Consider the following 26641-nt stretch of genomic DNA (forward strand, 5'->3'; position numbering starts at 1 on the left):
CTTGCCCGGGCTGGTACCGACGGGCTTCCTGAAACCGTCCTCTGGAGATACCGGGGCGAGCACTGGCCCGAGCCCTGACCTCTGGTAACCTCTTGCCCTTAGACGTGCCGAGATCGGTCACAATTTTTGTCCAGCTCGACCCCAAAGAGCAGCTTGCCTTTAAAAGGCAACTTAGCCAGGCGGGACTTAGAGGCGTGGTCCGCAGACCAATGTTTCAGCCAAAGCCACCGCCGCGCAGAGACTGTCTGAGCCATACCTTTAGCCGAGGCTCTCAAGACATCATACAGTAAGTCTGCCAAATAAGCCAAGCCCGATTCCAGGGCCGGCCAATCAGCCCTCAAGGAAGGATCCAAGGGGGAAGCCCGCTGCACAATCGTCAGGCACGCCCTGGCCACATAGGAGCCGCAAACTGAGGCCTGCAAACTTAAGGCAGCCGCCTCGAAGGACGACCTTAAGGCCGCCTCCAATCTTCTGTCTTGGGCGTCCTTTAGGGCCATGCCACCTTCCACCGGCAACGCCGTTTTCTTAGTCACCGCAGTGATTAAGAATCCACGGTAGGCCAAAGAAAGGCCTCCCGTTCACTTTCAAGCAAAGGATAGAGGCAGGACATAGCCCTAGCCACTTTGAGGCTCGCTTCCGGGACATCCCATTGAGCCGAAATTAAGGTGTGCATGGCATCATGCACGTGGAAGGTTCTAGGCGGGCGCTTCGTCCCCAGCATAATGGCGGAGCCAACAGGGGCTGAGGGAGAGACGTCCTCCGGAGAGGAAATCTTCAAAATGCTCATGGCCTGCACTAACAGGTTGGGCAAATCCTCTGAGCGAAAGATCCGCGCTGCAGAGGGGTAATCCGCTCCATCCGAGCGGGAATCCGTCTCCTCCATGGAATCCCCAAAGGACCGTTGGGAGAACTCAGATACGCTGCCCTCATCTACATCAGAGGAAACAGAGTCCTCTAAGGCCTGGGAATCCACCCGAGGGCGTTTACTTCCGGGGGCCTCAACCCCTTTATCGGACAAGGGAGAAGGGGCAGCGTTTTGCATAAGGAAGGCCTGATGCAGCAGCAAAATAAACTCGGGGGAGAAACCCCCCAGACTGTGCACTTCAGCAGCCTGGGCCACAGCCCCAGACGCACCCTCAACCGGCGCTCGCAAGAGCGGGGGAGAAACATGCTGTGCATCCAAGATGGCGTCCGGCGCGGACACTCCGCGAAGGAGCCGCGCGGGAAGAACGGCACTTAACTTTAGTCGCTTTTTTTGCCGTCACCCAAATCAAGGGCGGCCATGGCATTAACTTCTCCCAGCTCAAGGGCGGCCCAAGAAGAAGCCGTCCGAGCAGAGTGGCCCGGCCAAGATGGCGGAGGCGAGCAGCGGGGATGGGCGTTTATGGCGGGAAAAACCGCCGCACCGGAGGAAGACCAGGGACACTGACCGGCCTCCGAACTGACACCCAACAAGGGCGAATCAGACTTTAAGACCCCCCGCATCCCCGCTAGAAGCGCACACGCGGTCCGGGGAGCGATTCTTCGTGCCCTCGCCCTCCGACGCCATAGGCCACGTGGAGATGATCGGGGAACCCCCTGCCCGCTATAAAAAGGTAAAAATTACCTGCTTCTCGCTCCGAGCTGTAACGACCTGGTGTCCCAGTGAGTAGCTGCAATAAACGTTTAAATAAACGTCGAAATAAACGCCCTTTAAGGACGTCCAAAATTTTTTATTTTTTTTAACGGAGCCAGCGGGAGGGGGAGAAAAGGAGGGACCTGTCGCCACCAGGTTTGCACTTGCTCAAGAAGAGCCCTCAACCCCAGGTACTCAACAAAACCTAAAAATTAGGCTTGGAGACCTAGCCAGAGCTGCTGCTGTGTGTGACCACCACCTGCTGAGATAGAGAACATACTGAGGAGTTTCCGGCAGCACATGACCACATATAGGGAGGCAAAAGCTTGTTCTCTATCTCCACCTGCTGGTAGATGGACACAACCCACCAGTCCTATGGATTGATCAGCATGATGATATGGAAGTATTGGTTAACATGGGGTGGAAGTTGGAATCAGTTAGCTTTCCATGGACATCTCAGATGACACTAGCATCCTGTAAAGACCTAGGAGCAAGGCTAGGACTGGATGTAACAGCTTTTATTTCTTATTTCTGGGGCACAGAATCTAGGTTTTACCTGATATTTGTCGTTACACAAGAAAACATAGAAAAATGATGGCAAATAAAGATCATATGGCCTATCCAGTCTGCCCATCCATGCCATTTACTCTCCCTTTAACGCCCTTAGAGATCCTATGCACTTATCCCAAGCTTTCAGAAACAGTTTTTTTTTCCACCACCTCCACCGGGATGCCAATTCTACAAATTCACTACTCTTTCAGTAAAGAAGCATTTCCTCAGGTACTTATGAGCACTGTTTCTTGGCACCGGTACCGGCACCTTTTTTTCTGAGGACCGGCAGCGCCCCTACATTCCCGCTCTGCCCCCTGCAAATATTCTATTTACTGAAGTCTCAACGGCGAACCGGTGGGCGGCAGCAGTAAAGGCAGCAAGCAGGCAGGTTCGCCTTCACTTCCCTGCCCTCTCAGCATCCCACCTTCCTCTGATGTCATTTCCTTTCCATGAGGGCGGGTCACTGAGAGAGCAGGGAAGCAAAGGACGAGGCGAGCCTGCCTGCTTACTGCCTTTACTGCTGCCACCAGTTGGTTCGCCGCTGCTTCTTCTGTAAATAGAGTGGAAGTGAGCCTATCTAGTCCACTGTAAGTAAGAAAGACATTTGATTAATCTCTGTTTCCACTCCCCCGCGCAGCCGTCGCCGTTCACTCAAAACACAGCAAGCAAACCTGTGAGCTGCTGCATCCACATTGTCGTTCTTTATTGTCAGTCCATCTGTAACATTGTTTTTGTTGGATAGGCAGTGCCTTATAACGTGGAGGAGAAAAAACATAATTGAATATCACTAAAACAACTTCAAAAATTATTGTACCTAGTAGAAACAGCAATTATAAATGCTGTAATTTGTGCTCATTTTTCTTCACTGTGCTTCTATACAATTCAGATGGCCAGATGTCAGTGATAATATTCTGTTTCCTGATGGGTTCATCTCAATGGTTGTAATCTTTCATTTTAGTGTTTGGAATATGTCCAATCTGAGTATTTACATCCGCTGTCTTATTTTACACTGGGTATACTGGAGCTGTAACAGCTTACAAAAATGATTTATAATGAAAAAAATCACGTTATTTTTTTTCTCCTGTACTAGTATAATACTTTCAATGATGTCTGTTTATATGCACCATGGCTGGTATAAGGGGTGTGGCTAATGTGGTGTGGCTATCATAGGGGTGGAGCCATATGTGGTGACCCTGCCCATAATGAGTACCGGCACCTTTTTTTCTACAAAAAAGCACTGCTTATGAGTCTATCCTCTTTCACCTTCATCCTATGCCCCCTGATACTAGAGTTTCTTTTCAATTGAAAGAGACTCTCCTCCTGTGCACTTATGCCATGTAGGTATTTAAATGTCTCTATCCTATCTCCCCTCTCCTGCCTTTCTTCAAAAGTATACATATTCCAGTTGACATTCAAGCTATTTAACCATCCAGAAATGGCTGCTGACCAATTGAACTGCTTGTTTGCGGCTAACTGCAAATATTTAGTAGGACTTAACCCATTATCTCTGCTGAATATTCGCCGTTAGCGTCTACCACGAAACTGGCTAACTCGGGAGTCACTGATAATCAGCGCCCAACTGCATAAAATAACCGGTTAAATCGGGATGCACAAATAGAATTCCCATCTTTTACTGGTTTAACTTAAGCAGTCAGGTGCTGAATATTGCCTTAACCGGTTAAGTTCTAGCAGCCAAAAATAAAATCGGATATTCCCCGGCCCCAAATATCGGTGTTTAACACCAGTGGCAATCATTAAAAGCACTGCTCGCCACCGGCTGCATATCAGGTGGATTGAGATCTTTAAGTCTGTCCCCAGATGCTTTATGATAAAGACCACTGGCCATTTTAGGTGCTGCCCTCTGGACTGACTCCATCCGGTTTATATATTTTTGAAAGTGCAGCCTCCAGAATTGCACACAATAATCTAAATGAAGTCTCACCAGAGTCTTAAACAGGGGCATCACCACTTCCTTTTCTAGTCTGCCAAATGCTCTCCCTATACAGCCAAGCACCTTCTAAGCTTTCACTGTCACCTTTCCTACCTGTTCGGCCACCTTAAGATCATCACATACGAAAAAACATTTCTTTTGGTGCTCCACAAGGTTAATTTTCTCTAGGCACTCATTTTTTAATATTAAGTTATGATAACAGATTCATATTCTATAAACCCAGTAAACTTTTTCTTAAATTTTCAATGTCTTCTGAGGAGCAGGAGATTACTATAGCCTCCAAATGATTCAGTTATCATCATAGGTAGGGTCAGATGTCTTATACAGAGAGTTGTTATCTGCTTATATTTTAATAGAAGCTGTTTTTGGGATTTTATTTTCTTCTTGTTAGTATTTCCTTTTGCTGAAATAACTCCAATTTCTAAACTGGAAATCCTCAACTTTGGGGGCTAAACAGCAAAAATATTTTTCTTCTCTGTATTTAGGTAATAGTTTTGGGGAGTTTTTTTTTTGCTTGATGTTATGTGCCTATCATGTCTAGTTTAAATTGTCCTTGACACAAACTTCAAAATTCTTTTATTAAACAGATGGGGGAACAAAAACCCTCCTAGCACCGACTTCATAGAATATTTTTTTAAAAGCACAAACCTGTTCATTTTTCTGCAAAACCCAGTCAGCATACTTCCACACCAGCTCCTGATCTGTGCAGAAAGTCAGGAAATCCACTAAGTACTCAAAGAGGTCAGGACGGGTGGTTGTCTTCAAGCTCTCCATTTACTATTTTCGCCATAACTGGAAAAATATAGATTTAATCTTGTGAAGAGAAAAACTTAGCCACAACAATTTTGTTAATATAGACTGGTAGATGGTATTTCAAAATTAACAAAAAATAAATAAAAAAAATCCAAGATCATTCATTAAAGGTAAACTGCAAACATCTGAAGCCACGTTGCATAGCAATGTTTTAAACAGCACTGCTATCAGAAGGATTACAGCACCAACTTTACAACAAGTCTATACAGGAAAAATAAAACTGCACTTCACATAATACTAGACTTTTGACAGGCTAAACAGCTCCCCAGGCTAGGAAGACAGTCTACTGCAACAAGCCTAGGTTGAGGGGGAGGAGAGAGGGAAGAAAGAAAGAATGAGAAGCAGAGGTTGCAGCTTGTGCTGTAGCTAACCTGAGTTTGCTCCCCACTAATTATGAGGGCTAGGGCAGCTAGACCCCTCTAATGATATACCATAGCACGGCATTCTTGTGCCCTAGAACAGGCTCCGGTCTTGTTTGCCTTTTCCAATGGCCCTGCAGAATGCGAACATCTCATGGAATTAGTCAGAGTGTTGAGGAGGAGAAGTCAGAGTGTGTGACCTGAAGATCTCTTTATGGGCGGAGGTGGGGGGGGGGGGGGGGGCTTTTACAAGAAGGTGCAATAGAAATGCTAAATAGTAGTAGTAGTAGTAATATATGAAGCTGGCTTAGAGCAGCGGTTAAATCAGCCCAATCCTCAGGACACATTTAGACAGTCAAGTTTTCAGGATACCCTAAATTTATATGCATGAGATAGGTTTGCATATAATGGAGACAGTGCATGCAAATTCACCTGAAATCTGACTGGCTGGGTGTTTTCCCGAGGACTGGGTTGAGACCTCTTGATTTAGAGGGAAGGGATATGCTCTACAGCAGTGTTTCCCCAAGTCCAGTCCTGGAGTACCTTTTGCCAGTCAGGTTTTCAGGACATCATCAATGAATATGCATGAACTTCATCTGCATGCACTGCCTCCATTATATGCAAGTCTTTCATGCATATTCATTTGTGAATTTCCTGAAAACCTGACTGGCAAAGAGTATTCTAGGACTGGACTTGGGAAACACTGGTTTAGATTATGAATTTTTATAATTCTTGACAGTTCAGGTTATGATTTGCCTTCTGTTCACATTTCTTATGGTTATATAGTATTTAAATAAGTTTCCTATGTATCTTTTTGAGGATTTGCTTGTTTTTAAGTTCATAATGAGCCTTCATATATTCCTCTTTTGCTTTGTGCTATACATCATGGAATTTAATTTGATTTAGCTATGTTTACCTTTTGAATTGTTTGTTTTAGACATTTCTTATGTTTGTATATTTATTAATATATATTAATATGTATTTATTATATTTTCTTATTTGTATGTGATCATACGTTATTTATTGTTTATGGATATTTTTCAGATGCCCGATGAAGGCCTCATGGCTGAAACACGACTCGTGTTGTGTCAATTTGCCAACTAATAAAAGATGTGATTGACATATGATATATTTTGCAGGTTGCAAGTTCATCGCCTATGCTGTGTTTGGTATTTTTCACATTGTGTGGAGGATTGTTCTTCTTGAGTTTTTTTCCGGTTAGAGGGAAGGAAGGCATAATAATCTTATTTTGCACGTATTTTGACACAACATGGTCTCAAGTTGCAATCCTGACCAAAGCAATATCCTACAGTACTGACAAAGAAATAACATTATTTGGAATGGGTACTATCACCTTCTTTATATGTTCTCCCACAAGCACAGAATGAACAAATGTAATTAAAACTGTGTGTAACAAAACACCTAGCCACCTGCCTAGGGTTACCCCGCAGTCACTCAGAAAGTCTATCCCCAGCACAGCTCAGGTCTGCCTCCACCTGCCACTTGTGTTCTACACTAGCACCCTCCTCCTACCAACTGGGTCCCAACCGCCTCTGAGCGAGTCTCCTACTTTCAAGGTGTTCCCCAGTGATTTTTAGGTTACTGGGGCCACACTCCCAGTGGTCCCACAGTTCCAAAACACAAACCACCAGGATTCTTAGTCAGTTCAGACAAGCAGAGGGAATAAACTAAAAATATTTATTGTCATAAAAATACTGAACAGTGAACCATAAAACAGATAGAACAAAACAGCACATAACAGGTAACTAAATATGGATAAAACTATCTAAACATTTGTTCACTATCAGAATAGTGCCTGGAGAGTACAGGTAATATAGCTGCTCACAAGTTATCTAATATAACTGTTCACAGGGCTTAAGCAAAGAGATATTTCTCTCTTCCTTCCCAATCTGAGACTGGAGAAAAATCCAGTTTTTCCTAGATGAATTTGAGCTCCTAGGCCACTCAGAGCCCAGAAGAAGTTTTAAAAATAGCTGGCTACATCACTGAAGGTTACCTCTTCAGCGAATGCTACATACCTGTAGAAGGTATTCTCCGAGGACAGCAGGCTGATTGTTCTCACTGATGGGTGACGTCCTCGGCAGCCCCTCCAATCGGAATCTTCCTAGCAAAGTCCTTTGCTAGCTCTCGTGCGCCCGCGCGCACCGCGCATGCGCGGCCATCTTCCCGCCCGAAACCGGCTCGAGCCGGCCAGTCCAGTATGTAGCAAGACAATACACTTCAAGGGAAGACACAACTCCAAAGGGGAGGCGGGCGGGTTTGTGAGAACAATCAGCCTGCTGTCCTCGGAGATACCTTCTACAGGTATGTAGCATTCGCTTTCTCCGAGGACAAGCAGGCTGCTTGTTCTCACTGATGGGGTATCCCTAGCCCCCAGGCTCACTCAAAACAACAACCATGGTCAATTGGGCCTCGCAACGGCGAGGACATAACTGAGATTGACCTAAAAAATTTACCAACTAACTGACGAGTGCAGCCTGGAACAGAACAAACAGGGCCCTCGGGGGTGGAGTTGGATCCTAAAGCCCAAACAGGTTCTGAAGAACTGACTGCCCGAACCGACTGTCGCGTCGGGTATCCTGCTGCAGGCAGTAATGAGATGTGAATGTGTGGACAGATGACCACGTTGCAGCTTTGCAAATTTCTTCAATGGAGGCTGACTTCAAGTGGGCTACCGACGCAGCCATGGCTCTGACATTATGAGCCGTGACATGACCCTCAAGAGCCAGCCCCGCCTGGGCGTAAGTGAAGGAAATGCAATCTGCTAGCCAATTGGATATGGTGCGTTTCCCTACAGCCACTCCCCTCCTATTGGGGTCAAAAGAAACAAACAATTGGGCGGACTGTCTGTGGGGCTGTGTCCGCTCCAGGTAGAAGGCCAATGCTCTCTTGCAGTCCAATGTGTGCAGCTGACGTTCAGCAGGGCAGGAATGAGGACGGGGGAAAGAATGTTGGCAAGACAATTGACTGGTTCAGATGGAACTCCGACACAACCTTTGGCAAGAACTTAGGGTGAGTGCGGAGGACTACTCTGTTATGATGAAATTTGGTGTAAGGGGCCTGGGCTACCAGGGCCTGAAGCTCACTGACTCTACGAGCTGAAGTAACTGCCACCAAGAAATGACCTTCCAGGTCAAGTACTTCAGATGGCAGGAGTTCAGTGGCTCAAAAGGAGGTTTCATCAGCTGGGTGAGAACGACATTGAGATCCCATGACACTGTAGGAGGCTTGACAGGGGGCTTTGACAAAAGCAAACCTCTCATGAAGCGAACAACTAAAGGCTGTCCTGAGATCGGCTTACCTTCCACATGGTAATGGTATGCACTGATTGCGCTAAGGTGAACTCTTACAGAGTTGGTCTTGAGACCAGACTCAGACAAGTGCAGAAGGTATTCAAGCAGGGTCTGTGTAGGACAAGAACGAGGAGCTAGGGCCTTGCTGTCACACCAGACGGCCAAACCTCCTCCACAGAAAGAAGTAACTCCTCTTAGTGGAATCTTTCCTGAAGCAAGCAAGACGCGGGAGACACTCTCTGACAGACCCAAAGAGGCAAAGTCTACGCTCTCAACATCCAGGCCGTGAGAGCCAGGGACCGGAGGCTGGGATGCAGAAGAGCCCCTTCGTCCTGCATGATGAGGGTCGGAAAACACTTTAATCTCCACGGTTCTTCGGAGGATAACTCCAGAAGAAGAGGGAACCAGATTTGACGCGGCCAAAAAGGAGCAATCAGAATCATGGTGCCTCGGTCTTGCTTGAGTTTCAACAAAGTCTTCCCCACCAGAGGAATGGGAGGATAAGCATACAGCAGGCCCTCCCCCCAATCCAGGAGGAAGGCATCCGATGCCAGTCTGCCGTGGGCCTGAAGCCTGGAACAGAACTGAGGGACTTTGTGGTTCACTCGAGATGCGAAGAGATCCACCAAGGGGGTGCCCCACGCTTGGAAGATCTGGCGCACCACTCTGGAGTTGAGCGACCACTCGTGAGGTTGCATAATCCTGCTCAGTCTGTCGGCCAGACTGTTGTTTACGCCTGCCAGATATGTGGCTTGGAGCACCATGCCGAGACGGCGAGCCCAGAGCCACATGCTGACGGCTTCCTGACACAGGGGGCGGGATCCGGTGCCCCCCTGCTTGTTGATGTAGTACATGGCAACCTGGTTGTCTGTCTGAATTTGGATAATTTGATGGGACAGCCGATCTCTGAAAGCCTTCAGAGCGTTCCAGATCGCTCGCAACTCCAGGAGATTGATCTGTAGACCGCGTTCCTGGAGGGACCAGCTTCCTTGGGTGTGAAACCCATCGACATGAGCTCCCCATCCCAGGAGAGACGCATCCGTTGTCAGCACTTTTGTGGCTGAGGAATTTGGAAAGGACGTCCCAGAGTCAAATTGGACCAGATTGTCCACCAATAGAGGGATTCGAGAAAACTCGTGGACAGGTGGATCACGTCTTCTAGACCCCCAGCAGCCTGATACCACTGGGAGGCTAGGGTCCATTGAGCAGATCTCATGTGAAGGCGGGCCATGGGAGTCACATGAACTGTGGAGGCCATGTGGCCCAGCAATCTCAACATCTGCCGAGCTGTGATCTGCTGGGACGCTCGCACCCGCGAGACGAGGGACAACAAGTTGGTGGCCCTCGCCTCTGGGAGATAGGCGCGAGCCGTCCGAGAATCCAGCAGAGCTCCTATGAATTCGAGTTTCTGCACTGGGAGAAGATGGGACTTTGGATAATTTATCACAAACCCCAGTAGCTCCAGGAGGCGAATAGTCATCTGCATGGACTGCAGGGCTCCTGCCTCGGATGTGTTCTTCACCAGCCAATCGTCGAGATATGGGAACACATGCACTCCCAGCCTGCGAAGTGCCGCTGCTACTACAGCTAGGCACTTTGTGAACACCCTGGGCGCAGAGGCGAGCCCAAAGGGTAGCACACAGTACTGGAAGTGGCGTGTGCCCAACTGAAATCGCAGATACTGTCTGTGAGCTGGCAGTATCGGGATGTGTGTGTAGGCATCCTTCAAGTCCAGAGAGCATAGCCAATCGTTTTGCTGAATCATGGGGAGAAGGGTGCCCAGGGAAAGCATCCTGAACTTTTCTTTTACGAGATATTTGTTCAGGGCCCTTAGGTCTAGGATGGGACGCATCCCCCCTGTTTTCTTTTCCACAAGGAAGTACCTGGAATAGAATCCCAGCCCTTCTTGCCCGGATGGCACGGGCTCGACCGCATTGGCGCTGAGAAGGGCGGAGAGTTCCTCTGCAAGTACCTGCTTGTGCTGGAAGCTGTAAGACTGAGCTCCCGGCGGACAATTTGGAGGTTTGGAGGCCAAATTGAGGGTGTATCCTTGCCGGACTATTTGCAGAACCCACTGATCGGAGGTTATGAGAGGCCACCTTTGGTGAAAAGCTTTTAACCTCCCTCCGACTGGCAGGTCGCCCGGCACTGACACTTGGATGTCGGCTATGCTCTGCTGGAGCCAGTCAAAAGCTCGCCCCTTGCTTTTGCTGGGGAGCCGCGGGGCCTTGCTGAGTCGCACGCTGCTGACGAGAGCGAGCGCGCTGGGGCTTAGCCTGGGCCGCAGGCTGTCGGGAAGGAGGATTGTACCTACGCTTACCAGAAGTATAGGGAACAGTCTTCCTTCCCCCGAAAAATCGTCTACCTGTAGAGGTAGAAGCTGAAGGCTGCCGGCGGGAGAACTTGTCGAATGCGGTGTCCCGCTGGTGGAGAGACTCTACCACCTGTTCGACTTTCTCTCCAAAAATATTGTCCGCACGGCAAGGCGAGTCCGCAATCCGCTGCTGGAGTCTATTCTCCAGGTCGGCGGCACGCAGCCATGAGAGCCTGCGCATCACCACACCTTGAGCAGCGGCCCTGGACGCAACATCAAAAGTGTCATACACTCCTCTGGCCAGGAATTTTCTGCACGCCTTCAGCTGCCTGACCACCTCCTGAAAAGGCTTGGCTTGCTCGGGGGGAAGAGCATCAACCAAGCCCGCCAACTGCCGCACATTATTCCGCATGTGTATGCTCGTGTAGAGCTGGTAAGACTGAATCTTGGCCACGAGCATAGAAGAATGGTAGGCCTTCCTCCCAAAGGAGTCTAAGGTTCTAGAGTCTTTGCCCGGGGGCGCCGAAGCATGCTCCCTAGAACTCTTAGCCTTCTTTAGGGCCAGATCCACAACTCCAGAGTCGTGAGGCAACTGGGTGCGCATCAGCTCTGGGTCCCCATGGATCCGGTACTGGGACTCGATCTTCTTGGGGATGTGGGGATTACTTAGTGGCTTGGTCCAGTTCGCAAGCAATGTCTTTTTCAGGACATGGTGCAAGGGAACAGTGGACGCTTCCTTAGGTGGAGAAGGATAGTCCAGGAGCTCAAACATTTCAGCCCTGGGCTCGTCCTCCACAACCACCGGGAAGGGGATGGCCATAGACATCTCCCGGACAAAGGAAGCAAAAGACAGACTCTCGGGAGGAGAAAGCTGTCTTTCAGGAGAGGGAGTGGGATCAGAAGGAAGACCCTCAGACTCCTCGTCAGAGAATATCTGGGGTCTTCTTCTTCTTCCCACGAGGCCTCACCCTCGGTGTCAGACACAAGTTCACGGACCTGCGTCTGCAACCGCGCCCCGGCTCGACTCTGTGGAGCCACGTCCACGATGGGGGCGTCGAGAGGTAGACTCCCTCGCCCGCATCGGCGAAGCTCCCTCCGCGACGTAGTCGGGGAGCCCTCCTGGAGGTGGCCGCAGTCGGCACCAGCACGCGGTACCGACGTCGGGGACCTCACCCCGGGCGATGGGCCAGCCGGCGCCACGCTCGACGGTACCGGAGGCGCAAGCACCGCCGGTACCGGAGGGGTAGGGCGCAACAGCTCTCCAGAATCTCTGGGAGAACGGCCCGGAGGCTCTCGTTCAGAGCGGCTGCAGAGAAAGGCATGGAGGTCGATGCAGGCGTCGACGTCAGAACCTGTTCCGAGCGTGGAGGCTGTTCCGGGCTGTCCAGAGTGGAGCGCATCGACACCTCCTGAACAGAGGGTGAGCGGTCCTCTCGGTGCCGATGCCTGCTGGGTGCCGCCTCCCTCGGCGACCCAGAGCTCTCGGTGCCGACACGGGGAGGGGGACGGTGTCGATGCTTCTTCGACTTCTTCCGAAGCATGTCACCGGAGCTCCCCGGCACCGATGAGGAGGACGTAGAATCCATCCGTCGCTTCCTCGGGGCTGAGACCGAAGAGGGTCGATCCCGGGGGGGCTGTACCGCAGGAGCCCTCAGGGTAGGAGGAGACCCACCCGAGGGCTCACCGCCACCAGCAGGGGAATGGACAGCCCTCACCTGCACTCCACTCGATGCACCACCGTCCGACGACATCAGGAGACGAGGTCCCGGTACCACCGACGTCGATGCAGCTATCCGATGTCTCGGCGCCGATGCAGAGGGCCGATGCCTCGATGCACTCGATGCACTGGCAGCCAAGGATGAAGGTCTGGACGCTGATGACGTCGATGCACACGATGACCCCGGTGCCGATGCCGACGAAGAGCCCGAGAAAAAACGTTCCACTGGGCTAATCTCGCTACTTGAGTCCGCCTTTGTAACAGGGAACACAGACTGCAGTTCTGGGGACGGTGCTCGGCCCCCAGACACTGAAGACACGAAGAGTGCCTATCAGTGAGCGAGATTACCCGGGCGCACTGGGTGCACTTCTTGAAGCCGCTGGAAGGCTTCGATGTCATGGGCGGAAAAATCGAGCCGGCGAAGTCAAAATCCGAAATGACGAATTTGGAGCACCAAAACTTTAAGGGAGAAAAATCTCGACCGAGGCCGAAAGAAGGCCTACCCTGACGACGAAAGAAAACTTACCGGGGCAAAAACTGGAAATACGGGAAGGGAAAACGAGACCCAAGGGGGTTTTCGGAGCACTTCCCGACAAATTTAAAGAACTTTTCCGAAGAAAAACACGTCAATATAAAACGGACGCGCGAGGTCGACTCTCCGGGGCTCGACACGACAAAATACACAGCCGTACCGAGTGCGGACGAAAGAAGACTGGCCGGCTCGAGCCGGTTTCGGGCGGGAAGACGGCCGCGCATGCGCGGTGCGCGCGGGCGCGCGAGAGCTAGCAAAGGACTTTGCTAGGAAGATTCCGATTGGAGGGGCTGCCGAGGACGTCACCCATCAGTGAGAACAAGCAGCCTGCTTGTCCTCGGAGAATCTGTGTTAACTAAAGAGGGAACAGTCATTCCTCTGTAACAAGTTTAAAGTAAGGAAACACCATCTGCTAGCCAATAGGAGAAATACAATTCAAGAATTAAGGCAGTTTTACAGGCTTAAAAACCCACTGTTGCAATTTCATGAAATCTGGCATGTAGCAAGCTACAATCCACAAACAAATGGGCTAAAACTCAAGAGACTACTCCAGAAAAGAAACTGCTCTAGTTTGCTGCCTCAGAACAAAAATGGCAGTGAACCTTTTGTAGCCAAACAAAAAAACTTCAAAACATATAAACGGTTTGAGGAAACACACACAGACAGTCAAGAAATTAACACCATAATGCTGCCATTGAAAAAAATCAACACTGACTAAGCATGAACTAAGCAGTGTCTGGGGAATGATTTTCTCCTCCTCGAATTCTTAAAACAAAAATGCTATTCATAGTTTGTATCTTTAATTAGAGCTTTGTAACATTTTTTTGCCAGAGGTGAGGTCTCATCTCATTAGATCCCAGTGGTACCAACACACATTTCTGTCTAGATGCAGAAAGAACTATTCTTGTTAACTCTGGTTATGTACCTATATATGGTATATAAATATCCTTATGGCATTGACAATTATAAGAAACAATGTTTTAGATAATTCAGTTAAAGTCACAAAGATCTATGAGCGGCTTGGGGTTGGGGCAGGGACCTGGCACCACCAGGTGTACACCAAGCCTAAAGGCTAGAAGCCAGAAATTTATCCCCCAGCTCAAGTGTGTCTAGAAAACTAAGCCAGAAGCGTGTGTCATATTTAATTCCAGAGCTGCACAGGTTAGCCTGTATCTCCAGTATGTGGTACAGACTAACCTGTGCAGCTCTGGAACTAAATACTAACTGGAAGCAGCTGCACAGTAACCTTTACAGCAGAGCTCTGTTCTTTTCTCTATCCCCACCTGCTGGTAGATAGGCATAACCCACAAGTTCTGGATTGATCTGTAGAATAAAGATTTTTTTAATTTTATTTGTTAAGCTTTGCCTGCTTCGATTCATAGTGGTGAAATCAAAGGGTGTGATGTGTTGACCTTTATCTGAAATTCATGCAGGCATATCAATACAGCTAAAAGAGCAGCATTCAAGGAAGGAGAGTTTTAGCATGTGATGTGGCCGTAATAAAAGATGCATACAATTGAGTTAATGTACCAATTTAAAAATATATATTAGAAATAGAAGGAGAGAGAAAGGAAGAGCCCCAAGGTGAAAAAATGTTCATAAATAGGCAGGTTAGCATTCTGTGGTCGGCCACATACAGCAGCTCCAAACTTTCCACATAAGAGAAAAAAAATGGCACAACACAAAAAGGTTTTCCTTAACCATCCTGTAACTTAGCAATGGTCTTTACAAACCACCACATTAACATGACACCTAGTAGAAGGCAGAAGTACTGCTCAGTCAATCTTCATGACAGATAACTCTGTTCAGTCAATCTTCATGCCGGATAACTCTGCTATCTACAATGTGGCCATTCCTAACCTAAATTAGATCACAAACATAGTACAAGATGTGTGAACAGACTCTCTGAAGATGAAAACACGTGTGTTCAATAAATTAAAAAAGCAGCTACTCTAAGTGTATCAGCCATGATGCATTTTTCACACTGTGTTCCCTTGAAAACTCCCAGCAAGAAGGCTAAACTCCACCAGCAGATACCTACAGAAAAGGGACACTAATTTTGGAATGCAGTAACAATCTCTGCTTTTACCATAACCACCAACTTTCTGTAAAATGTTTAAAACTTTTTTTGTTCCTCTAGTAAAGCAAAGATACTTACCTGTAGCAGGTATTTTCCGAGGACAGCAGGCTTCATATTCTCACAAGTGGGTGACACCGATCCTCATCGCCCGGTCTGGTATTTACCATAGTAAAAGAGAGAGCTTTGTGGAACTCGAGCCATGCTGCACCGTGCATGCATGAGTGCCTTCTTGCCTATTACATGAACACGGTCTCCTCAGTTTAATACTAAAGCAAAAATAAAGTACAATAACCAAGGAGACAACTTCAAGGGGAGGAGGGAAGGAATGTGAGAATATGAAGCCTGATAGAGGTAAGTATCTTCGCTTTTTCCGAGGACAAGAAGGCTTCTATCTTCTCACGTTGGGAATCCCTAGCATTCAGGCTCATTGAAAACAACAAACATTGGTTAATTGGGCCATGCAACGGCGAGGCTATAACACAGATTAACCTGAAACTATGTACAATCTGAATGAGAGTGCAGACTGGAATAGAATAAAACGGGCCTAGGAGGGCAGAGTTGAATTGTAGGCCCCAAACAGATTCTGCAACACTGACTGCCCAAACCAACTGTCACGTCGGGTATCCTGCTCAAGACAGTATAGGAATGTGTGGCCTTGCAAATTTCTTCAATGGAGGCTAACCTCAAGTGGGCTACCGACGCGGCCAGGGCTCTAACAGTATGAGCCATGACATGACCCTCTCCAAGACCAGCCCAGCCTGGGCATAAGTGAAGGAAATGCAATCTGCTAGCCAAACAGAAATGGTGCGCTTCCTGATGGTGACCCCCATCATGTTGGGATCAAAAGAAACAAAAAGCTGGGCGGACTGTCTATGGGGCCTTGTCCGCTCCATGTAGTAGGTCAATGCTGACTTGCAATCCAAAGTGTGCAAGCTGCTTTTGCCAGGATGGGCATAAGGTCAGGGAAAGAATGTTGGCACAACAATCGACTGGTTCAGATGGAACTCCGACACCACCTTTGTAAGAAACTTAGGGTGCATGCGGAGGTCTACTCTGTTGTTTAGAAACTTAGTATAATGTGCATCCACTACTAAGGCCTGAAGCTCATTGACTATACGAGCTGAAATAACAGCCACCAAGAAAACGACCTTCCAGGTTAAGTACTTCAAATGGCAGGAGCTTTCATCAGCTGGGTGAGAACGACGATGAGATCCCAAGACACTGGTGGAAGATTGACTGGGGGTTTTGACAAAAGCAAACCTCTCATGAAGTGAACTAAAGAGAGTCCAGAGATGGGCTTACCTTCTACACGTTGATGATAAGCACTAATTGCACTAAGGTGAACCCTTGTGGAGTTGGTCTTGAGACCAGACTCTGATAAGTGTTCAAGCAGGGTCTGTGTAGGGCAAGTAAGGAGATCTAAGGCCTTGCTCTCACACCAGATGGCAAACCTCCTCCATTTAAAAGAATAACACCTCTTAGTCGAATCTCTCCTAGAAGCCAGCAAGAAACGGGAGACACCCTCCAAAAGACCTAAGGAAGCAAATTCTAGGCTCTCAACATCCAAGCTGTGAGAGCCAGAGACTGGAGGATGGGATGTAGAAGTGACCCCTCGTTCTGAGTAATGAGGGTTGGAAAATAATCCAATCTCCACAGTTCTTCGGAGGATAATTTTAGCCTCCCCCTAACATGCAAGTCATCCAGGACGGACACTTTTACTGTGGCTATGCTCTGCTGGAGCCAGTCAAAATCTCACTCCTTGTTTTGCCTGGGGAGAAGCAGGGGCCTTAGGTGCACGCCGTTGACGTAAACGAGCGTGCTGGGGCTAAGCTATAGTATGCTGGCGAGCTGAAGGGTTGTACCTACGCCTAGTATAGTTATAAGTGCTCCTCCTTGGCTTGCCAAAAGTCCTCCCAGCTGAGAAGCTGATGCAGTAGGCACCCGGTGGGAGAGAGAAGAGATTGTATCAGTGTGTTTCTTGATTTGGTCAGCGAACTCCTCAACATTCTCTCCAAAAAGGTTATCCCCCTGGCAAGGGGCATTTGCCAACCGCTGCTGAACAGAATGTTCCAAGTCAGAAATACGCAGTCACGAGAGTCTGCGCATTACTATGAGCAGAGATCCTGGATTCCACATCAAATGTGTAATAAGTGCTTGTGACTAAGAACTTTCGATACGCCTTCTGCTGCTTGACCAACTAGCAAAAAGGCTCAGCGTGCTCCAGAGGGAGCGTGTCAATCAAGTCTGACAGCTGTCACACCAAGTTTTGCAAATATTTAATATTTTAATTTGGATTTTGCTCACACCTTTTCAGTAGTAGCTCAAGGTGAGTTACATTCAAGTACATTGGATATTTCTCTGTCCCAGGAGGGCTCACAATCTAAGTTTGTACCTAAGGCAATGGAGGGTTAAGTGACTTGCCCAAGATCACAAGGAGCAGCAGTGGGATTTGAACCGGCCACCTCTGGATTTCAAGACCGGTGCTCTAATCACTAGGCCACTCCTCCACTAGATGATTGTAAAAAGCTGGCATGATTGTATGCGGGAGATAAGCATTGAAGCCTGGTACAACTTCCTCCCAAAAGAATCCGGGGTTCTAGCTTCTCTGCCTGGGGGTGCCGAGACATAGTCCCTGGAACTCCCGGCAGTTTTGAGAGCAGATTTCACCATGGAATTGTGAGGCAACTGAAGCCTATCAAAACCAGATGTACCATGGATCTGATACTGGGTGCCAATCTTCTTGGGCATAACAGGGACCGACAGAGGGAACCCCCAGTTGCTGATGAAGACTTCCTTGAGTACCTTATGGAAGGTGCAGTCACAGCCTCCTTAGGAGGAGATGTATAGACCAAGACCTCAAGCATCTTGGCCCTGGACTCATTCTCCACTTCCAAAGGAAATGGAATGGCCTCAGCCATTTCCTTTACAAAAGATGGAAATGAAAGGCTCTCCGGCAGAGACCCTCTCCTTTCAAGTGAAGGGGAGGGTTCAGAAGGAATCCCATAAGAATCAACTGAGGAAAAGTATCTGGGATCCTCCTCTGAATCCCATGAGTCCTCCTCTTTGGTGTCGGACAGTATCTCCCTATGGGACTGCCGAGTCTAAAACTGCTCGGTGCAGAGGAACCATGTCCTCGAGAGTGGCATCAAGAAGTTGACTCCCGCTTTCAGCATTGGCGAAGCTTTCTCCACTGACATCAAGGGGGTGCCAGCTTGGGTGGCAGTCGACAACAGAGCTGTAAAGTGGTGCCGGCAGCTGCACCGTAGGCTGAGGGTCAGGCGGGGCCACAGTGGCAGGTATGGCAGGCACAAGACGGTACATCACTGCATGAGAACAGCCAGCAGCTCAGGGAACAAGGCCCGATGAGCTCATCGAGGGCCGACATTGGGAAAACCTGTGGCGTCGGCTGAGGCACAGGTTGCAGAACCGCTGGGGCTGATACAGGAGCAGGATCTTGGCTGCTTGGAGACAATCGCATCGGCACCGCCTGGATGGAGGGAGAACGGTCCTCCCAGCACCAACTCTTCTCAGGTGCCATGTCCCTCGGTGCCCTGCAGGTCCTGGCACCATGCATCGAGGGTGACCAATGACAATGCTCCTTGGCCCTTGCCCGAAGTATGTCACCAAGGCTCCCCGGTGCCGACAAGGACAATGTTGAATCCTCACATCGCCTCGGGGTCAGGTCCGACAATGGGGGGCCTGCACAGCAGGAGACCTCGAGAGAGGTGAAAACCCACTTGATCCTTCTCTGCTCCCACTGTCATAAGGGTCTAGAAGCAGCCACGCTTACCGATGATCTCAATACCGGTGCGATGCTCAATGTCGATGCAGATGCCTCCAACCTCGATTCCAAAGATCCAGACGGCTCCATAAATCCTCTCTCATTGAGCCTCTCGGGAAACCTGGGTCCTCTTCTTCATGCAAGACAGAGAACACAGTTAGCAGGGCTATGGTCCGGCCCAAGACACTGCAGACACCAAGAATGGGTGTCTTTTCCCAAGATAATCTGATTGCACCGAGTACAGCACTTGAAGCCACTAGGAATCTTTATAGACATGGACGGAAAAACTTTGTTGGCTAAATTAAACGACTTGATGGTGCCTGAAAAAGGGGCAAGGCATAGAGAAAAACAAAGGGAAAGACCCGACCGGTCAGGGTCTAAAAGCAGCCCAATAACGACGGAAAAATACTAAAACTTAAAACCAGACAAAACAATTTTAAAGAAATTAAAGGATTGGTTAAAAAAAAAAAAAAAAAGTCCCAAAAACAGCCAAAGAGAGGATGATACAAAAATAGCAGGAAGACACAAAATACCTCTCAAAAACCGAGTGAGTGAGGAGAGGACAACCCCCCCCCCCCCCAAAACAGCACCCTCTCCTCACACGGAAAAAAGAGAACTGAGGAGACCACGTTCGCACGATGAGCGAGAAGGAACTCGCACATGCGCTGTGGAACGCTCTACAAAGATCTCTTTTTTATTATGGCAAATGCCAGACCGGGAGATGTGGATTGGCGTCACCCACTTATGAGAAGATAGAAGCCTGCTTGTCCATGGAGAAAGTAAGATACAGGGCAGGCATTAGAGAATTTCTGTTGTGTGTTGTTTTTTTCATGTGGAGAGGTTCTGAGTTTTGTTATTTTATGATTGCTTTATAATTTCATCATTTTTATTGCATTGATGTTTATTGTTTACCACTTTGGGGCTGTCCATAAGTAAACCTAAATAAATAAAAAATTTCTTGCTAAGAATTCTTGAGATAGAGAATTTTAAACTATTTCTATGCCATGGCTCAAAATGGCTGGAAAGTTCTAGAATTACATAAAGCTACTGTTTCAGCCCCTTCAGCAAAAAAAACAGGACAAACCTTTGTATCACATCTGCTTATTTACCATGTGTTATTTTACCTAATGTCTTGGAAAGACTCATTGTATCTAACAAATTTTTTCCCATTCTTTATATTATAGTTTCCTTCAGCTCAATCTGAACAGTTTCTATAATAACTCAAGGAGGTAATTCTAAAAGGAGCAGCCTAGATTTAGGCAGTGTACATACCAGTATTCTAGTCATCTGTGTGTGTATGTGAACAGAAATGTATGTAAATGACAATCGACCACATGCTATTCTGTAAGTATATGCCAGTTTTCTAACAGTACATAATTCTTTGCAGGTAGGCATTCACATGGAATCTGAGTGAAGTGCACTTTTAAAGGCATAAATTAAAGATTATAATAATTTATGAGCTTATACAATTTATGAGCTTATGTGCATACTTCCCCAAGCTAGGTGCTGGCATTTACACCACCTCTGTGGCTGGCTTAAGGGCTTGTGCATATTTGACTGTTATGCTAGTACTCTATAAAGAAAAGTAGGTTCACTCCACCACCCCCCCCCCCCCCCGATTCTATAAAAGTCACATAAACCGAGTGCAAATTTGGGTGTGCATGCAATTTAACTGAATAATGAGCCAATAAGCACCAATTGGCTTTTTATCAAGCAATTACTGGCGCTAACTGAAATCAATTAACATGTACATGCATAAATTTAGGCACATAATCAGCACCTAAATTTTACGTACGTCCAAGAAAAGGGGGTGCAGAAATGGGAGGGTCATGGGCATTTTGGGGCAGAGCATGGGCATGGATTCCAGTTACACACACAATTATAGAAGAAGTGGTTTCCACACACAAATTTAGGCGGGGGCATTTTCACCACGTTTTCATTGGTGCAAATGGACGTGCCTAAATCTACGCTTAAGCACTATTCTATAAATTGCATCTAACTTTACAGAACAGAACTTAAGTGGAGTTTTTTCGGCGCAAGTTATAGAATTCACCCCCATATGCCTTCACTCACAACTACGCAGGGATTTCTTATTTTATAATCCCCTCTTCACCTCCTCAACCCCCAACAGCTTCAACATTGTAGTGACATTTCTTGGCCAAGAGACATGTGCACCCCGAGTCTGGCCTCTAGATGCTGGGCAATGATGGACTCCTTACCCCAAAGCTATGCATATTGCCTCTGCTCTGCCATATAGAACAGTGAAAGGTGAAAAATAAAGTCACTTGAAATATATTATTTTCATTGCAATCAACAGAAGTCTTAAAGGAATGACTCTCCCTTGCAAGAAACACTTTCCCAGTGTGCTGCCAACCTATGTGATGGGTCCCTCCCCCCTCACGGGTAGTTTGCACATATAGTATTTAGTATTATTTAACATTACTGATTTCTAGGGCTCTTTATTCTTAAGTACTTATAAATTTCGGTATTTATTTAGGAATTATTGGAGAGTACAAAAAAAAAATCTGTTTTTCCAATGTTTTCGTGGCACGGGTGTCATTGATGGGTTTGTTTTCTAGCAGAATCAAATACATACTTTTCTACAGTTGAGTCATCATCAACATTGAAAAAAAACCACAAAACCAGAGTGGAGAAGTCAAGGTAGGGGTGAAATCTGCATTTATCCAACACTTAGTTTACTTTTTTGCACCAGGGGTACTTTATCGGTATTTTCTTGTTAAGCCTAAAATCAGCAGCCCTCTTATTTCTTGTACTAGCTAAAAGGCAAAGCACCAGAGCACAGTATCTATAATGAAGTCCCGAAATTACATTTTACTACCAAATGATAGGGAGACAAGGCAAAACTCACCTGTAGTGCAGGAGCATCTTGGCCATGGTAGCGATACAAAAGCCCAAGTGCAAAATACCTAAACCACAAGAAATAAAAAAACATACAGAAGGCAATTACTCATGCCTGCTGACACAGATTTTTGTAGAATTTAGCTTTTGCATGCTTATGGGATCATCATGTAACTCTGTATTTACCAGCATGTGAAAGAATGTGTCATCTGTGGCTGAACACTGTAAGACCAATTACAAAATCCCATATCTCTGCTGACAGAATCATTGGCAGAACAGTTTGCAGACAGTGCCAACAATCTTCTAATGGAAAATAACCCCCCCCCCCCAAAAAAAAAAAAAAAAAAAAACCACACCTTACAGCAGCTTTGTTTCTTATTCGTATTCATCACTGTATCATAACAGAAAAACTATACTTTGTTAAGCTCATTAAATCCATTTCTGATAGCAAAATGTTGAAGACAGATCACCTTGTCTTCATCCTAATCTTCATCCCTATCTAAAATTAGAAAATATGTGACTGTCTCTGGGAAAAGGTAACTAAAGTCTCAGATCCAAAACGCTGAGAATGGCCAATTTTTCATGTTATGAGGCCATAAGCAATCTGCAAAAGTTACATGTTTGAACTTCTGTAACTTTTTTTATTTTTTCACATAAAAGGATGGAGTTTGGACTGTTGTATTACAAATTGTTTGATCAAACAGAATTCATTAAAACGTCATTGGTTGTTTCTGGTGACTTTAAGCACCTTTTCTCAGAGATGGTCATATATATTCCCAAGATCTTTTATAAAATCGAGCTGAAGTTTCATTGTACAAAACCAGCACATTAAGGTGGTTTTGCAATGGTGATCCCCTTGGCTGACCTTTTTACACTAGATAAGGTCTGCAATGTAACAGTAGTCTCCAGTTCAGCTAGCAACGTAACCAAAACATACATCACATGCAGTTCATGTAAAATGAGTCTCTCTTATAAAAGGCATGCTGTCTTATGAGAACACTTACAATATTCTCAAGCAGATTATGTTGCTCTGTTGATTTTCAGAATTTTTCTTGCTGTTCTACATATGACTTCCAATTATTTTAAATATCTTGTTCTGTTCCACTCCCACCCCAGCATCCATCAGGAGCTGCTTATAGTTGCAAAGAATCCAACCAATGGCTCCTGCCTGCTGCAGTCTTGTGCTGAATCTCAGCCTTCCAATCAATGGCATTACCGCCTTGTCCATTCCTGCCTCAAGTTTTGTTTGCTGGTCTGCAGAGCAGGACTGCGTGTGCCACCTACTTTTCATTGACTTTAAGAGGAGTAAAAAACTAGCAACAGGCGTTTTAAGTGTCTCCCAGCACTTCCTGAGGCCAGGAGATGGAGCATCTGAGGAAGAACCCAAGAATTGCCAGTCAGAATGACTGGAGTTAACAGATGTCACTGCCTTTTAACTAAGGGCCCATCTAAAAAGTCCTCACTGCCTGAGAACTTTTGAACAATCATGTCTGAGAAGCACAAAAATACCTCCAGAGAAAGAAAATAGGTCATGATTGCTGACAAGAATGCAACCTGTCTAAATTGTATGAACATAATCTTAAAAAAAAAAACACAACAAAACAGATGTTGCTGATCAGGTAGGAACTGATCAGGTAGGAACTAAGGATACTGGCGAGTCTGCCTTACACTCATGATACTGTGCCCTAAGTAGCTCTAGATCCTTAAATTCCTGGAAGGCCAGATAAGTTTACAGACTCGCCATAACACTAGAATAAATCTCAAGAGACAGTTATGATCATTTTCTCTTCAGAGGCCTCTGCAATCATTCCTACTCAGAAAGCCCATTTTCCATGTGGTCCTTCCCTAGAAAATTCTGACTTGGAAACAAAACAGAACAGTCAAATTGGATTGACTGACTTTTTGGCGATAACAATATTACGTTTCCATATCAAGTGCACAGCACTAGCTCTACAATTAAAATTTTCTTACAGGTAGCTTACTGGGCATACTTCCTATTCATTCTAAAAAAATGTAGCACCAACATTTTTCTGAATTTATTAGACTTTAACCCCCCCCCCCCCCCCCCACACACACACACAACCTTCTAATAGGTTCAGTTCCCCCAGGTACATTCAGATACTGACAGTCCTTCCAAATGTACCACTACATCTGTTGCGGCTTCTAATCTAAAAGATTCCATTGATCTCAAAAATGAGATCTCAAAAATGAGAAATGCATTTATTTCATATACTGGCTAAATAATTGACCAGTTATCAGCTGCCTGCTCATCCACAGTTAGATTCACAATGTGGAAAAAGGAAATTGAATATGTCTCCCTTGACTCACAATTTGTATTACCAACCTTATTAATAGGGAGGACATTAAGGACACCATTGCTTTACCTTCCCCTTCATATCCTTGTTTACGCAGCATGTGAGGACAGCAGTGTAGTGCTTCAGGCCATATTTCCACCCCCACCCCACCTTTTCTATCTGGGCCAGTGTGTTCTACTTTGAACCATACAGGATAGTCTGGGTCAGCAGAAAGAAAAAAAAAAAGCAGCCTGAGGTGCAGAACCGTTGCTGTTATCATCCTTAGAAGATGGATGAACTGCAGGATGAGAAAAAAAAGTGAATTCCACTCACACATTCAGGAAGCATTACAGGATAAATTCTGTTATCAATACAAGTCTTTTCACAGGTCAGGTACCTCACACATTTGGAAGTCAGCAGTAGTTTATCCTCTCCTTAAGAAACAGTCTCTTGATCCATCAGTGTCAGCACATTATCGCCCAGTGTCCAACTTGTGCTTCCTGTCAAAACTTCCTGAGAAAGTTGTTTTTGTCCAACTGTCAGACTTTGTGGACAAAACCAAGGCACTCCACCCCAAGCAATCCGGCTTCAGATCTCATTTTAGTACAGAAACAGTTTTAGCAGCGCTTTTAAGTGAAGTCTACTCTCATTTTGATAAACATAAAACCGTACTTGCTATCTCTTTAGACCTCTCTGTCGCCTTTGATCTGGTAAATCACATATTCTTGTTGTCACAACTTACTGCTTTAGGGAATCTGGGCCAGTTCTAGCCTGGTTCACTTCTTTTCTTACAGATCAATCCTCTTCGGTCTCTTCATCTCGCCCCTTATCTCGTGGTGTTCCCCAGGATTCCATCCTCTCTCCCTTTACTTTATACTTGTGTCCTCTTGCTGCTCTGATTCAGTCTGTGGGTATCTCTTGTCACTTGTATGCCGATGACATCCTATTGATTTTTCCTACAAACCCTTATTCTCCTGATACCACAGCTCTCCAAGACCGTCTTGAAACTATCTCCCATTGGCTTGCTTCACATCACTTGGTTCTGAACACAGAAAAAATAGTTGCTTGCTCCCAGAGCCTAAACCTTGCTCTCAACCTTTTCGGGACAACTATTCAATTTGTTAATTCTTTTTGCTATTTGGGGGTTACTTTGGATTCCAAACTGAGTTTCACACTACAGATCTCCGTAGTTTGCAAAGCTGGTTTCCACATTCTCAAGAAATTACGCTCAGTTAGATGCAACATTGACCACGACACCTTCCACTCTCTTTTATTCTTTCTTTGCTTATTCCCAGGTTAGATTATTGTAATATCGTGTATCTTGGTTGTCCCCATTTTCGTATAAAGAAGTTGCAAACACTCCAAAACACTGCTATGAGGATTTCTATGTCATGCCCGTCACTCTGATCACATCTCTCCTCTTCTTCAAAGTCACCACTAACTTCCAGTGGAACAATGCATCATTTATAAATCATTATGCCTCACTTTTAAAGTGCTTCGGGTAGGTTTACCTGAATATTTATCTTCTTTAACGATCCCCTATTCTCCATCTCATGTTCTTCGATCCCTAAATGATCATAGCCTGGTACTCCCAGGCTCAAAACAGGCTATTCTTGAAATCCACCAGGAACAGAGCTTTCTTTTGCACTTTACCATTTTCTTGGAACACAATGGTTCTAGCTATACATGCAGAATCATCCCTGAAACAAAGTTAAGATTGTTTTGAAACCTGCCTTTTTACCCTTGCTTTTGGCTCTGCATAGAGGAGTGTCGTCTATCTGTCAGGGTTTGCTCTTTTTCACTTGTTCCCCTTATTTTCCTTCCCCTCTCTGTCAATGACGACCCACTTACCTACCTACCTCCCATCCAATTTTCCTTATAACTTAACTTTGTCCGAGTATATCAGTTTTCTTTTCTAGCCAAATTGTAATTCCTTTCCTATTATATATTTGTAATTTTTTAGTCTGTATACTGCCCTAATCTGCCAGTTAGTAAGGGCGGTATAGAAAGTGAAATAAAATGAAATGAAATACAGTCTTCTATAACAGCCACAGTAAATTCCAGAAAGAGAATTTTGCAATAGGTACACAACCCGCCTTTTTAACATACTAATTTTGTAGGTCCAACAATGCATACAGTGACAGGAATGCAACTGAACTAGACATTTCTCTTATCATCAATTCTTGTTCTGTCAACTCCCACAACATCCCTCACATCTTTATAAATCTATTTCTTTTCTCACCACTATCATTAGAAGGCATTGTTGGTGAGAAATGGCATATACTTCAAAGGCTTACAGCGTCTACCATTTTTTTTCTTTTTTATGCAATAAAATGTCCTAAGCTGGGAAAGATCTCAGAGGTGACAACAGTGGTAACCTTGCTGGGAGGCTCAGATTTCAACTCAACACTGCAACAGGAAGGAGTATTGGGCAGAGATGTGCATTCAACAATAGGATAT

The 26641-nt window shown here is 46.3% G+C and overlaps 1 protein-coding gene across 1 annotated transcript in view; it reads right to left on the minus strand.

Annotated features, from left to right (window-relative positions):
* TGFBRAP1 (transforming growth factor beta receptor associated protein 1) overlaps positions 1-26641 on the minus strand; it is a 104530-nt gene that overhangs the window by 28663 nt on the left and 49226 nt on the right. Inside the window, 2 exon segments of the mRNA XM_030201455.1 lie at positions 4767-4910; positions 21898-21955. Coding sequence (XP_030057315.1) covers positions 4767-4910; positions 21898-21955 — 202 coding nt within the window.

Source organism: Microcaecilia unicolor, chromosome 4 (assembly GCF_901765095.1).
Source record: "Microcaecilia unicolor chromosome 4, aMicUni1.1, whole genome shotgun sequence".
NCBI lineage: Eukaryota > Metazoa > Chordata > Amphibia > Gymnophiona > Siphonopidae > Microcaecilia > Microcaecilia unicolor.